This window comes from Camarhynchus parvulus, chromosome 10 (genome assembly GCF_901933205.1).
Source record: "Camarhynchus parvulus chromosome 10, STF_HiC, whole genome shotgun sequence".
NCBI lineage: Eukaryota > Metazoa > Chordata > Aves > Passeriformes > Thraupidae > Camarhynchus > Camarhynchus parvulus.
Genome location: NC_044580.1, coordinates 17141288 through 17155755, shown reverse-complemented (window position 1 = coordinate 17155755; position 14468 = coordinate 17141288). Strand labels below are relative to the sequence as shown.

At 43.3% G+C, this 14468-nt stretch overlaps 1 protein-coding gene across 2 annotated transcripts in view; it reads left to right on the top strand.

The window, feature by feature from the left end:
* Positions 1-14468, top strand: part of ADAMTS17 (ADAM metallopeptidase with thrombospondin type 1 motif 17) — a 154312-nt gene that overhangs the window by 86768 nt on the left and 53076 nt on the right. For both annotated transcript variants that reach the window (XM_030954969.1, XM_030954968.1), the window contains exons 11-14: positions 1099-1200; positions 2257-2402; positions 4654-4820; positions 5665-5792. In XM_030954969.1, coding sequence (XP_030810829.1) covers positions 1099-1200; positions 2257-2402; positions 4654-4820; positions 5665-5792 — 543 coding nt within the window. The remainder of the gene's footprint in view (positions 1-1098; positions 1201-2256; positions 2403-4653; positions 4821-5664; positions 5793-14468) is intronic.

The window sequence follows — 14468 nt, the reverse complement described above, 5'->3', positions numbered from 1 at the left end:
ACTGCTGTGATAACTGTTTTGTTTCAGTATGTTCTACATCATCTCTGGGACTGGGATTTATCTCATCTGCACCCTCTCTTGTACAGATCTGTTTTATAGAGACATGATGTGTTTTATAGAGACATACCAACATGCCTGTACACAAAACACACATGCACCCACAGTCTCTTACTTTACACTGGGGAAGAACCATGAGGTTGAAGTGTGTTGACTCAACTATTTAATGAGGTGCAATAAATCTTGACAAGACCAGCTGGCACTAGAGTCAGGTTTCTCATCTTTTTACCATTACATTGAAATGTGAACAATAGTGGAAAGAAATGTAATTCTTCTTTGTTGTTCTGCTGGTACTCAGCTATGTAGCACTGTATTGGAATCATCCCCTTCCATGGAATGCAAAGCATGGTGGATGCTGTGGAAAATGTTACCAATGCAAAGGTCCCTTTTCCTGGTGCTTTTTCTTAAATTCTGAAGATGTTTTGATCTGGCAGGTCACAGTTGTGGTCAGCCCTGAGACCCCTGCAGCACACACTGGCTGAGCAGAGCAGCAGCACTGGGCAATGATCCCCAGAATATTCCCAGTCTTTGACCCTGCCTATCAACAAACTTCTCCTTTGCTGTACAGCACACCATGACATCCTTTCCTCTTTCTCATTCCACCTTCTCCCCAGGGACATTGCTGGCTGATTATTGCTACCACCAGCTGCAGTTATTTCAGTATATTTTTTTAAAAATAGGAGTAATTAAGTATCTTGGACATCTAAGCATTTGGCATAGTTCCAAAGCACCCAACATGGCCTCCCATATAGGATTCCTTTTTAATGGACCAGATTTATTCTTGTGAAAAGAAATCTGTTCAAATAGCACCCTTTTTGTTTGGGGTAGGTTTTGTTCCTGTCAGTGGCATCCATCAATCTCTTTCATGTTTCTAGCCTCACCACTTAATGCCAATCAACCCTTAAAAAATAATTGCTCCCAAACCAACTGGATGCCTCTGGATTCACTTGAGAAAGACTGCCTGAGCTTTGAAGTGTATCCCATAATGATGGCTGGCATCTCTGAAAGTAATAACTGCACCTCCTTGCTTTGTGATTACAGCATTTGATGTGTGCTGGGCTCTGGTGCCTGGTGGAAGGAGACACATCCTGTAAGACAAAGTTGGACCCACCTCTGGATGGCACCGAATGTGGCGCAGACAAGGTAATCAGGATGCTCAGCAGCAGTCACTTCTTGTTTCCCAGCATTGGGAAAAGTGTTTCCAAGATGTTCAGTATTTACCATAAACCCATTGCTGGTCGTGTTCTGGGTTGTATTTGAGGTAGAAAGTGTGCAGACATCTGGGGAGGTGCAGAAGATGGGGAAAGAAAAAGAGGCTACTTAAAAACTTTATCATTTCTACAAGTAGCTCAAAAGAATTGAGCTCAAATTCAGTGATGTTCTGTTCTTTTTGAGGTATAACTGGCTGTATTTATTTATATATGTGTTTTTTGGAACTTGGCTGGTTTGGTAACTCTCAGCCTGGTTTTGGACTCTATTTTTTTTTTATCTATGGTATAGTTGGGGAGGTAAGAAAGGGTAAAATTTAAAAGCTGTCTGCTGAAATCAAGGATTGGAACCTTTTCTTTGCCAGCAAATAAAAATAAACAATGACAAGAAAAACTGGGTCCTGGAAACCATGACAAGGAAACTGAAAAAAAAGGTTTTTGGGCCCATGTTTTTCTAACTGGAGGAGTCCTGGTGACTCTTTCATAAGGTTTCTTAGCAGGGCTCACTGTGTCACATCCTGGACAGGCCAAGTTTGCTGCTTGGTCAGGAGCCAGCACAACCTATTAGAATCAGAGGGGTTTGGGGCTTCAGCCAAGTTAAGTCCAAAATACTTCAATCATTTTGTACATACTGGGAGCAGTGCTGATGAAGGCATTGCTTTGGGGTATAATTTCTTGGACTCAGTTGCTGTGAATCGTGGGGCTTTAAGTCTTAGTACTTAGATAATTATCTGCTTTATCAAGTAAGGGGCTCAGTTCTGTGATTGTTTTTTTAATGACAGAACCCCCTTCAGGGGCTTGTTGAGAGTGACACTTAAATTTTTAAATTTCACCCCCTCCCTTCCTCCTTCCCCTACTGCCATGTCACCAAAGCCTCAAATCCCTAGAAACTTAAACGTGGACTTGTAGCAATCCCTCAGCCATCCTTTAAAGTCCACCTGTGCAAGGTCAGGGCTCCCTCCCAGGCTGTGCTAACGTGGTTGCCTTGCAGTGGTGCCGAGCTGGGGAGTGTGTCAGTAAAACCCCCATCCCTGAGCACGTGGATGGCGACTGGAGCGTGTGGAGCCCGTGGAGCATGTGCAGCCGGACGTGCGGAACAGGCGTGCGCTTCAGGCAGCGGAAATGTGACAACCCCCCGTAAGTGCTCACACCATCCTGCCTCCTTCTGCCGTGCTGGCAGCCTTCTCCCTCTTGGGCAACCCTTGCTGCAAGAGTACAGGAGGGAAATGGGCAGCAGAGCTGGGCAGAAGCTCTGAGAAATTTCTGATTCACAAACTGTGATGACCAGGTTAGAATCCTGGAGTGACTTGAAGTGGTTCTGTGGAAGCGACTGGAAGGGTCACCTTTGGAAGTTTCCCATTGCAGTGATTCAAAGGTGGATACAGTTGAATTAAATACATGTAGTTTGGCAGAAAAACTGATGCTGTGTTTCCCCTCCAGCACTACAGTGAATGAGGAGGGGCTGATCTGGATCTACAGACCAAAGTGAGCCAATGTTCTTTAGAGATCAGTTCTGCAGGAGTGCTTGCTCTGGGCTTGGGGAGCAGTGCAGTGGCTGACAAAGATCAGGGTGTCCCAGAGCTGGGTTGGCAAAGCCCCTTGAGATGCTCTGTAGGTCAGGATGTGCTGCATAAGAGCAGGGAGGTTTTCATGCATGCAAGGAGCCGTGGGTGCTGTTTAGCTCCTGCACAGTGACTACAAACAAGTCCGTGCTCTCTGCATGGGCTTGGATCTTTTCTGATTCAGGATGAAATGTAGGTGTCGTCCTTCATCCCTCAGGTCAGTTGAGGCCCATCTGGAAGTCTCTTCATTGTTTTGGAGTCCTGAAGAGGTTACGATTTAACTGCCATTTAACAGGCCACCTAATTGTGTTTATTATAGCTTCACAGCCTTGGGAGCAGCCCTCCAATTGCAGTATCTCTGACTTTATTCAGATTTTAGGTTTTCTTCTACACATGAAGTACCCAAAGCTTTTCTTTTTAAACTGGGGCTGAAATTCTGCATAGCAACACAGTCACTTCAAAGACATGCCTAGATGATAGATAGGCTCACAATTGCTGCTGTTGACCTGTAATCATGTGAAAAGGATATTTTTGTTTATTGCTCTGCTTATCTGAGCTGCAGTTGCATGTCTGTAATATCCAGGTTTGATTTTTACCGGCTCATTTTCCTGAAAAGAGGACTGAGCTGGTTTCTTTGCTGTCAGCTACAGTGCTGACCAAACCTAAATCCATTCATCATCATTCATTAAATTACAGGAAATGCTCCTTCCAACACTGCACACTGATTTTAAAATTCTCTCGCTCATATACATTCTTGGCTGGAGATACACACGTGATCTTCTTTTGCTTCAAATTCCTGGCCTCAGCCCACTTCTGCAGCTGGTTTATTCACTGTCCAGAAATACTGGCTAAGGGATTTATCTTTTATTTTGTATATATTTGGTCTTGGGATTTCTTTTTACAGAAATCTCTGCTCCTTCCAGCTGACTCTTGAGCCTGTGGGACTATCAGTATTTTTAAACCAGTTGCTTCACTGTTTGATTTGGTTTTTCCTCTCTGTAATTTCTTTGAACATTTACATGCATTACCTCCCCATGGTTGTAAGGAATGTGTCATAAGCCAGTTTGCACGTGCAGACTTTTGAGTTGTACTGCCTTGTGTTCCTGTCTAGGCTTTGGACTGAGGAGAAAACCTTGGCTTAAAGGAGCATCCCTTCTCCAGTCCCCCCCATGTCATGTAAAAGGGTCACAGCAGCATAAATGGACTTTGATTTCTTCAATTCCCTTAATTGGTGGATTCTCTTGCCATAAATACAGTGAAAGGTGGCAGCCTACCAGAATATGTCACACAGTCACTGTTTCAGACATGTGCCAGCAGGGGCTTGGATTGCATTGTTTATTGGAAATCCCAGGTTTGAGCTCATAAGTGCAAGGCTTGGGACCTGGAATTCCAGATTCCATGCTTACCTGTGGTTTTTTGTTTGTATTTTGTTTTATTCTGCAAAGAAAATACAGGCTATTGAGGAGAGTTTGAGTTTTCCTTCTTCTCTGGGGATTCATAAATAAAAAGAGATAAGTTTTGCAGCTGCTTAATTCTGATGTTGCATTAGTGGCCCTTCCTGTATGTTTAAAAAACAAATGTGTGGAATGGATTTCATGGATGGAGGTTATCTGCAGCACAGGTTTGTTTCTGGATGCCCTGTCTCCAGTGCAGGTTATAGCTGCTTCTGTGGCACTCGAATTGCAAGGAGGACACGTGCTGATGGGATGTTTGCTGTGTCTCCATCCTCAGGAGTGTTTGAGGTGGGGGGCAAAGCAAGGGTGGGAGGGGGAAGATAGAACATTCCAGGTGTCTGGTGCTGACCCTGGTTTTGTTCCCCACTGCAGCCCAGGGCCGGGTGGGAAGAACTGCCGTGGGGCCAGCGTGGAGCACACGGTGTGTGAGAACCTGCCCTGCCCCAAAGGGGTGCCCAGCTTCAGGGACCAGCAGTGCCAGGCCCACGACAGGTACACCAACAAGAAGAAAAGCCTCCTGACAGCTGTCATCGTGGATGGTGAGTTTTTTCATGTCCCTCTGTAATTCCTCACTGTTCTCTCACTGCAGTTCCTCATCTGCAGGGCTCCATTGTTGGTTTGAAGGCTGCAATAGGCCCCCTTTAGCTACAGATGGAAGACTAATTACAACTAGTTGTCCTTGGTGCTGCCCTGCTGTTCCTTTAGCCTTCTTAATAGAACATACAGAGTTGTCAATGCTTTACTCATGTTTTTGAAATGCTGGGAGAGAAGTACCTTAACCTGATTCCCAGTCTGAAGTTAGGAATTTCAGACTGGGAATCAGAGAGCTGGGAATTTAAACATGGAAAAGTTCCAGTTAGTTTGGAACTGGAAAGAAAGGTGGATTCCCTGTGCCATATTTTAATTTATGTCACTTTGGGGCATCTCAGCATATGTGGTGAGATTGCCTATCTCACCTGTATTCCTTTAACACTTCCTCTGCTAGGCTTTGCTGTTCATCTGCTATTCAACCAGATGTTGCTGGGATATGAAATGGTCTGGAGAACTTGTTCTTCTAAAATCACCAGCTTTAGCCTGAATGTTGTGAAACACAATAACTTGATCATTCTTATCAGACTGATGAGCAAACATCTTCCCTTTACAAATAGATGCACAAAACTGTATTGACTAATTGGTTTTCTGTGCTGTTAAAGCTCAGTCTCATCAATGTAACCCTTTAAATAGTGATACTTTAAACTGGGGAAGTGGCAGGCCTAAACTGAAAGCCTCATTTTCCTTCAAAGATGAGATATCCAAATGTACTCATGCAGAGAATGCATCACCATTGCCTCAGACCCTTGTTTGTGCTATTCCCAAGGGCAGTTGTCATATTTCTTTTCCCAGATAAGCCATGTGAGCTCTTCTGCTCCCCACTGGGCAAGGATTCTCCTGTGCTGGTGGCAGACAGAGTCCTGGATGGAACTCCCTGTGGGCCCTATGAGACAGACCTCTGTGTACATGGCAAGTGCCAGGTGGAGTAACCTTCTCTTGTTCTGTTTCTGGTGGTAGGTGCAGCCTGGGCAGCACTGTGTTGGGGCTGGGAGGCTGTCCCTGAGGGGAGGGGACTGCCCTGTTTTATAGGGCTCACTACAAGTGCTCCATGGCTCTGTTACTGGTCTAAGAATTGTACTGAATGGCTGAGGTATGATATTGTTCCTGAACAGCTGGGAATGCTCAAAAATCACATTTGCTTGTGTGCATGCATGGCTCGGGTGGGAAGGGACTTCTGTGTGGGGAAGTCTGGCCTACTTAACTGCTCTTTTTTGGCTATTAGAGGAATCACTGATAAAAGCACTGAAGCTGCAAATCAGCTTACAAATTGTCACTAGCCTGTTACAAGCATTATCTTGCCAGAATCATGATGCTTTTGGGTCAACCTGGTTCCTTCTTAGAAATTCTGAGAAAGCCTTTCAGTACCAGTGGCTCCTGGGCTCCTGCAGCTACATGAGCCAGAGTCTTCAGATTGAATTCTCTTTTCCTTAGAGTGGTGGCCCATAACCATTGCAGTGTTTATTTCTGTCTAACCGAATTACACACACACCCAAAATGAGTTGTGGGAAGTAATAAAACTTCATGGTTTGCTGAGAGAGTTTGTAATACATTGAATGCTAAGGAGGGCAGCTCTTAGAGCTGGTGCTTCAGGTTCCTCAAAAATGTAGTGGAGTTGTGTAAACCCATATAAGGTGGAGATTTAATGTTTGGACAAGGGGAGGGAGATGTGTATTTAAAGATGATAAAAGACAGGAAGTTGTTTGGATTGGGTGCTCTTGATGATGGGTTCAGGTCATTTGTCAGTTTGACAGGGCAGAGTCTTCATGAGTTTCCTCTCTCCTGATCATGGAGCACGTGTTCAAAGTGTGCTGCACGCACCACAGTGCTGGGAATGACAGTTCACTTGGCTACAGCAGCCTTGCCAGGGCTGGATTCTTCCTGGCAGTTCTTCCCTTTAAGTTTCTCCTCATCTAGATGTGTATCCTGTGGTAGGAGTTGCTCTTCCTGGTATGAACCAGCCCGCTGCATCCGCTACAACAGCTTTTTAGCATCACCTTTTATTTCCACTGGCTTCACTGGTTTGCCCTGGGGACACAGGGCACACCAAATTTGGCATTATTTCTGGTTTCTGTGAGTGGTTAAGAAATGCCAATTTTTATTGCTTTGAGCCTTCCAGGCAGGGAGATAACTGAACACAATACCCACCTGGGTGTGAGAGAGGCTTTGGGGGCATAAAGCAGCTTTACTAATAACAATGCAAAGAGAGAAGTGAAAAATCTTTGGATTGAATTTTGCACTGCTGCAGGATACACTTCCCACTGTTTCTTGACAAATGATGCTGAAGAGGCATTTTTAATTCACTCTTTTTAATTTATTCCAATGAAGAATATGAATAGCAGCAGTCTGGGGAGCCAGTATTAGTTTGGTTCTTTATAATACAAAGTACTTTGCACATAGAGCCAGGTTCATGGTGCATCCCAAGTTACTTAATTTTTCCCAGTTTTTGGCAATATCTGAAAAATGCTAAAACAAAAACCAATTAATAATCTTTTATAGTCAGGCCAGCTGTGCACCTCCAGCTGTGTGCCATTGACCATTACTCTGGGCTGGCCAGTTTTATTGCTCCAAGCCTTCAGAACTGCCACAAATGGTAAATCAGACATCATGGCAAGGCACCTTTTTTTCATCCAGGGAGGATCAGTAGCCAGCTCCCTCCAAATGAATTCCTTTATGAGCACGGAGCACTGGAGGTACATCACGAAAAGCAAATTGCACTCTGAGTTGGGGGCAACTGCCTTTAACTGTGCAGAGAGGTGATGACAGCTGCAGAACATTCAGTCCATTTGCATCTGGCTGAGAAAAAATGTGAAATGATCAGTTCAAGCCGAGCAGATTTGAAAGCCCTGTGAACTCATTTATAATACTGCTCTGCCATATATGCAGTGCAGTGCTGAGAATTGCCATATGTGCCTGTGTACCCCATTTGCCACAGATACTTGTCTAACTAGCTGCCTATTAAACCCATTTAATTGCCATATTCATTTAATTACTCCTCTCCTTGTTTCTTTACCCAGCACACACAAAGCCTGGCAATAAGCATTGCAGGGGGTCTGGAGAAGAGAATAAGTGCTGAAATCAGAGGGTGGTATTACTGTTATTTATTTTCTTATGTAATCCTTCTAGTTAGAGGCTCTCAAAGACAGGAATGACACATTGTCAGTGCAACAGACAAATTAGCAGTAACCATTGCCTGTGAACATCTAGCCCAGGAAATATAATAGATCTTCTCCCTTCACTAGATGCTCCTAAATGCAGTTTGTGAATCGTTCTTGGATGATGAATGAATGTAGAGAAAAAACTGTTGCAAGGAGAGGAGGGTTTTGAGAAGGAAAGCAGGAACAGATTCTCTGAAGCCTCAGAGTGCCCCAAATACATTTAGGCACTAAGGGAATTTTCCTTCAGTTGTACTTTGTGAAGTTACTACAGTTTCTCTTTTAAGCTGAACTCCAATCTAAAAGGTGTCAATGAAGCCTTTGCTGTCAGTCTCACTATACCTGAAACAAAATCATCAAAAGCAGCAGCATCTCTGTATTTATTGCTTACACCTGAAGGCAGCTGGAGTGAGTAAAGTTGGTTATTGGTTTGATCATGCATAGAAGCACCAAAGAGCAAAGTCAGCCCTAAATTTAGCATGGGGGTTCCTTAATCACCTAGACTTTTTCTAGCCATACTCCTTGTTTTTGAGATGAATCATAAAGTCCTAATTTATTTTTTCCTTGTTTATTTGAGTTGGTTTTGAGGCTGAATATTTCAAATGCACCATTTCTTACCATCCTCTGAGCAAACTGGATCCCCTGTTCAAAGCATATGCAGGTCTTTGACCTTTTCACCCCAAAATGCACATGGTCTTCTAGAAAGGAGAATTTATTTTCCCCAGAGATTTTTCAGAGACAGAAAATCTGTAGCAGGCTGGAGAAAAAGAGCAGCCTGATGTGTTGGAGGAGGAGGAGGGTGAGTGCTCATTTAGGCTTTGCAGCAATTTGCTTTCCCTGTCATGGGCACTGCAGCCATGGGGAAGGTGGGGTAGGGCACTGCAACCTGCACCTCACACTGGGTTCATCTCCTCCTATTTCCCTTCAAGTGACAAATGGCTTTCAGGGAGAGGATTCTCCTGAGGGAGAGGATTCCCTGAGGGTTTTGTTCTTCCCTGGGCCTGTAGGGTGTGTGTTTGATGAGAGAACACTCATGAGAGTAGGGCACTTTCTAACCCCTTACAGGGGTTTGCTCTGTGCTGCTGAGGTTAATTCAAAACTGCTGGCAGAAGTGGAGCTAAAAAAAGTGTCAGATGTCACAGAGCAGAGAGGTGAGGAGAAGACAAGCTGCTCAGCTGACTGGTATGATGCACATGACCTTGTGTTGGCTTTTCTCAAAGGAGGATTAGTCTGAGACTCATGACAGCATGAGAACTTTCCAGTGGGGACTACAGATTGTGCTTCAGGATGTAATTTAAGGTCTCTGTGAAAAGAGAGACCTCCTGTATAGCAAGAACTGGGCTAGAGATCAAGGGCAGTCTTTGCTGTGATTTAACAATTTAAGAGGTGAAGATGTTTTGGCTCTATCTGCAGTTTTCTCATGAATGTTTTGTCATATCACACCTCCTTTCAACTGGCTGGTGAATCCACAGTGTGTTTAATGAGAATAAGCCACATATTAGGCTGTCCTGGCCCAACAGAATTGTTACAGAATTGCTTTCTTCTGAAAGTGATTGTCACACTCTATGAAAGGGGAACACAAATTGGAAAATGGACAGATTTCCAAAAAAATAGCTTCTGCAAACTGGAAAGGCAGAGTGTCAGGAGAGTGCCACAGGTGGCAGAGGAGAAATTGAAGCTGTCTACTGGACCTGCTTCTGGCAAACAGTTTTTTACATACTTAGTACCCACTTTTTGCATATGATTGATGCCTGGAGTTCTGGCTTTGTCTCCTCACTTGAGTATTTTCCATGTATTATTCATATTCCTGCATTACAAACTGTGGTACAAGATGTTCCAGACTGGGTAGCTTGTCTCCATACAACAACTTGGCTTAGCACTGAACTTTGATAAATTATTTAGTGCATGTGCACAAAATCCAGAAGGATTGTCTGAACTACAGAAACCTGTTGTATAATTGCCTTTTTGGTTTTTTTTCATGTCTGGATCTGTAGCAATGTAATCTGAGGTTTAAAAGAGCATCATGGATTTTGGTGAGTAAGGCATAGTGACAAAACAAAGTCTTTGTCGATATCCTACTAGTTTGTGGTGTACTTTGCATTGGGGTATGGAAAACAAAAAACCCATGCTATTTCCCCCAATTTCTCTTCCATGTTATCCCATGGAAAGCATGTAATAGAACAGAAGCAAAGGAGTTCCTGGGATGGGAAAGAGCTTTGCATTATTTGCATGTTCTCTCATGAACACAGAGGCTTTGACACATTGCCTTTAATATCTATATGTGAAAAATCATGAATTATTGTGTCTAACACCCCCATGAGCTGCTGAGGGATCTAAGCACAAAGTCAATGGCAGATGACATTGCAGATCTAATGCAGATGAGATAATGCTGATTTAAAATAGGATGTGTCTAACTCCTGATCCAGCAGAGCTGCTCTGATTCAGAAAAAATCTGAAGGCTTGGGAAATGACAGGAGGATATTTGTTGAACTAACTCCTACAGGGACTCCAACCCCTAGCACAAAACTTGTTGTGGAACAGAAATTGGAGTAACTCAGAGAGGAACTGCTTGTTCAGGGACCCAGACTCACCTCACTCTGCCCTGACAGCCCCCACAACCCTCCACAGGGGCAGATGTGTTTAAAACAATGAAATAAGAATTCTCTTCCCCTCAGATCTGAATGTCACTTGCTCACATCTGTACATTCCTGTTTCATGTGGTCCATCCCTGGAGGTATCAATGGCATTGGATATTAAGGACAGACGGAATTGGCAGTGTAGATGAATCTGTCATAACCAGCCTGCTCTGTACATGATTAATTTGTAAAGTGGCACATGATGCATCAATATTTATATTTGATCCATTGAGACAGCCAGTTAGTTCAGCATATGGGAAGCATTACAGTTTTGTGAGCCTACAATGTCATTTCTTGCACAGAGTGGGTGTATATAACAAAAATAATTGTGTTTATGTAGCAAAACATACCCTCACAAGCTGTATCAATTGAGCTCTTTCACAGCCATTGAAAATACAAATAAAAATATCATTAAAAAATACCCAAGCAATACAGAGAATAGTTCACACAGAAGAATCCAAGTGATACGTATTCAAAAGAGAAGAGTTTTCCTATGCTGGAGCCAGCTATGACTGAAGCTGGAAATACCACCCAACAAGCAGTACTTTCAGATGTTTAATTATAAAATGAGAAGAAGGGGGAGGGAGAGAAGGAAGGGTGGATGGAGATATCAGCTTAAAGAGAATTAATTTCAGGCCTTTGGCTCAGCAAACGTGCAGTTACCTGCCAATTTAAAGGTCAGTGGCTAGTTCCAAAATGTGGTGTCAGAGCAGGAGACTGCCTGGGTGAAAGAGCTTCAGGAAACTTGTAGACACATTTCTGACTGTCCATGCTGAGGACTTGAAGCCCTAAAACACTTATTTTCATGTTTCTTGCCAGCATTCCCATGTTTTAAAGCTACTTCCCTTCTCACCAGTCCATTCAAGACTGATGGAACTGCAAGTATCCAGCAATTGCTGGATGGGCTGGTCCATGGGCTCAGTCTGCTCATCTGCAGGATAACTCTTGGGTCAGAAAACACATGGGATGTTATTGTTATTTACAGGGTCTTTCTTTCTTCAGAATGTAAAGCTTCCCTTTTCTGCTTCTAAATTTAATGAATCCCCTTACCTTGATTGGTTGGAGTGGACAGGAAGCACCACAAAGCACATGAGAGATGGCAAAGATCAAACAACTCCCTTGAACTATTTAGGTTTTAAGGGATTCTTTCTGCACTGTGAAAACTTGACTTTTGAGCAGTGAAACTTGGGATTTTCCCTTTGCATATAGTTAATTAAGGCTTCACATTTTGGAAAGCTTTCTGCAGGCTGAGGACAGCTCTGTAGTTAAGGGATGGGCAGTACAATACACGGAGCATATTGTCAGTGGGAAGCTGCTGATGTACCCACTGGATGGTTTCTCCAGCCAGTGCTGGAGTCTCAGGGGCTCTCACACCTTGGAGAATCTCTCAATTAACAGCCCAAGGACTGCTGGCAGATGCTTTGCACCCACAAAGGTGACAGCCACTGTGTTCTGCCCTTCCAGTCCTGTCTTCCCCTTTGATCCTCTGATCCACTTGTTTTAAGAGTGGCCATGGTGGTGGTTTTAAGAGTATTTTCCATGTGGGGAGTTCTCAAAGGATCAGAGTGACCAAGGTGGTCACTGCAATGTGTTTCTAAATGACTTTGCAGCTTTTGGAATCCACTGTCAAATCTTACCCAAAGCTGTTTCATTATGTACTGCTATTAAATGTACTCTTATTAAATGCACTTTCAGTTTGGAAATGATTGGAACGCTTGTGGAGAGGGGAACAGGCTCTAATGTTTATGTAGACAACACTAAAGTGCTTCCAAGGTATTTTTCCCCCATAAAGTAGCAAGAATGCACCAATTTTCATCTTGAAGCCAAGGAAAAAAGTGTTTTATTCTCTTAGAGATATTCCTTTGCAAGAAGCCATTTCCTGGCCCAAACGTGATGGGGGCCTTAAGTCTCAGGGCCTGGATTGAGGGAAAAGTTTGCCCTGTGAATAGGAGCAATGGTGCCATTGAAGAGGAGGGTGCAAGGGCCATTCTCAGTTCCTTCACTCGCAGGGAACGGGGTGAAGATGAAAGGTAAAAACCAGCAAAGATATTGGGAGTTACATTTGTGGATTCAGTGGGTTCTCTCCATGCCTCTCAAGGGCCTCTCAAGTGGAAGGGTGTCAGTGAGCAAGTAAAGGTATGAGGAAATGGCTTGTCTTGAACCTCAGTCTCAGATGAGGGGGATCCAGGCTTCCCAAGCTTTGCTGGCTCCCACTGGTTTCCATTATCTGGGAAACTCCAGCGTAAATACAAAGCATGTGATTGCCAACTCCCCATTCTTTCCCTGCCTCCGTTAGAGGCCTACAGACTCCTCATGTAGCTCTGGGAATAAGTGTGGTTCAACACTCATTATGTTCCCTTTATTCATCTGTGTGCTCACATAGTGCTAATAACAATGCAGCACAATAAAAGATAGCACCAGAGCCTTAAATTAAACACAGCCTTTCCAGTATCTCAGCAGGGTGGCAGGCAGGCATTCATTTCCAGCTGCCTTTCAGCAACCCCATTAATAAATCATCCTGATTTTCCTGGAAGGAGAACTGCTGGGACATCCTTCTGTTCTGGGGGCAGAATCACGTTCAATATCCCAAAATTATTTGTTGGACATGGGCGAGAAGTTTAGGCTTGAGAATTGCGACTGCCAGAAACTCCACAATCTTCTTCCTCCTTCTTTTAACTTCCATTTATACATTTATACAGTTCTTTCCTGCTGTTCCTGTGCACCAGTGTAGGTGCTGTGCCAGTTAATGAGCAGCATTTCCCTGGTATGTGTTTAGGATGATCACCCTCTCTCAGCATGTCTGTCCCTCATGATCTACCCAGACAAGCTCTGCATCAGCACACAGTGGAACGCTGGCAATCTTTGATCCCTGAAATACATCTGGACTCAGGCAGTGGCCAGGGTCTTCTGAAACAAGGGGAATGTTGGAATTCTGATCCAAATTGAATTGCTTACACACAGCCAGGCTCAGATAAACAGCCCAAGTTCTCTTAATATTTCCCTGCTTACCCTATTTTTCAAAATGTTTGTTGTTTTGATTGTTCCCTAAGATATCTCTCCAACTTTCCTCTGGCATCATCACAGGAAGGCAAAGAAGGGAGAGACCTAATAGCCTCATTCAAATAAGTCTTACTAGTGACAGTCCTGCTACTCATTTGCCAAGAAACTGTTTATTTCTGCAGAATAAATCTTAAACTAATTTTTAATAGTGCGATATCTGCTAATAACTTGCATAATGACAAGGCTTATTTCAGTAGAAATTTATGTTTTAAGAGTGAAATGCTGATCAATTTGAGGGTCTTACATGGACAGAGTACAAGATTCATTTACGTAGATTAATGACAGTGTTGTCAGCCTCAAGATCTACAAGAGTGGAATGTTCACCATCTTAACCCGTGAATGCTTTGTGAATAAGGAAGATTATGGTGATAATTCCCATAGCTACAGGGAGAATATTGTGACTCTTCCCTTGTGTGGAAGCAGAACTGTAGGTTTCATTGGGAAAAAAAATAGGTATGTATAGAAAATTATGAAAACACCATTTATAATGAAGCCTTAGGTGAAACTGTTAGATTTTATAATTTATTTTTCAATTGAATGTTGATTCTTCATAGAGTGCAAGCATGTGGAAAATTTCATAATTGCATAGGCAATCTTGTGGTAGAAATTGGCCAGATATGGAACTGACCTGCTTCCACTGAACTACTCTTTCATTTCAGGTATCTTGAGCCGTCTGATTAATGAGGTCTTTTTTCAGATATTTCAAAAGTTTAATTAAGAGTTGAATGTTTTCTCCCCATTCAGGTTT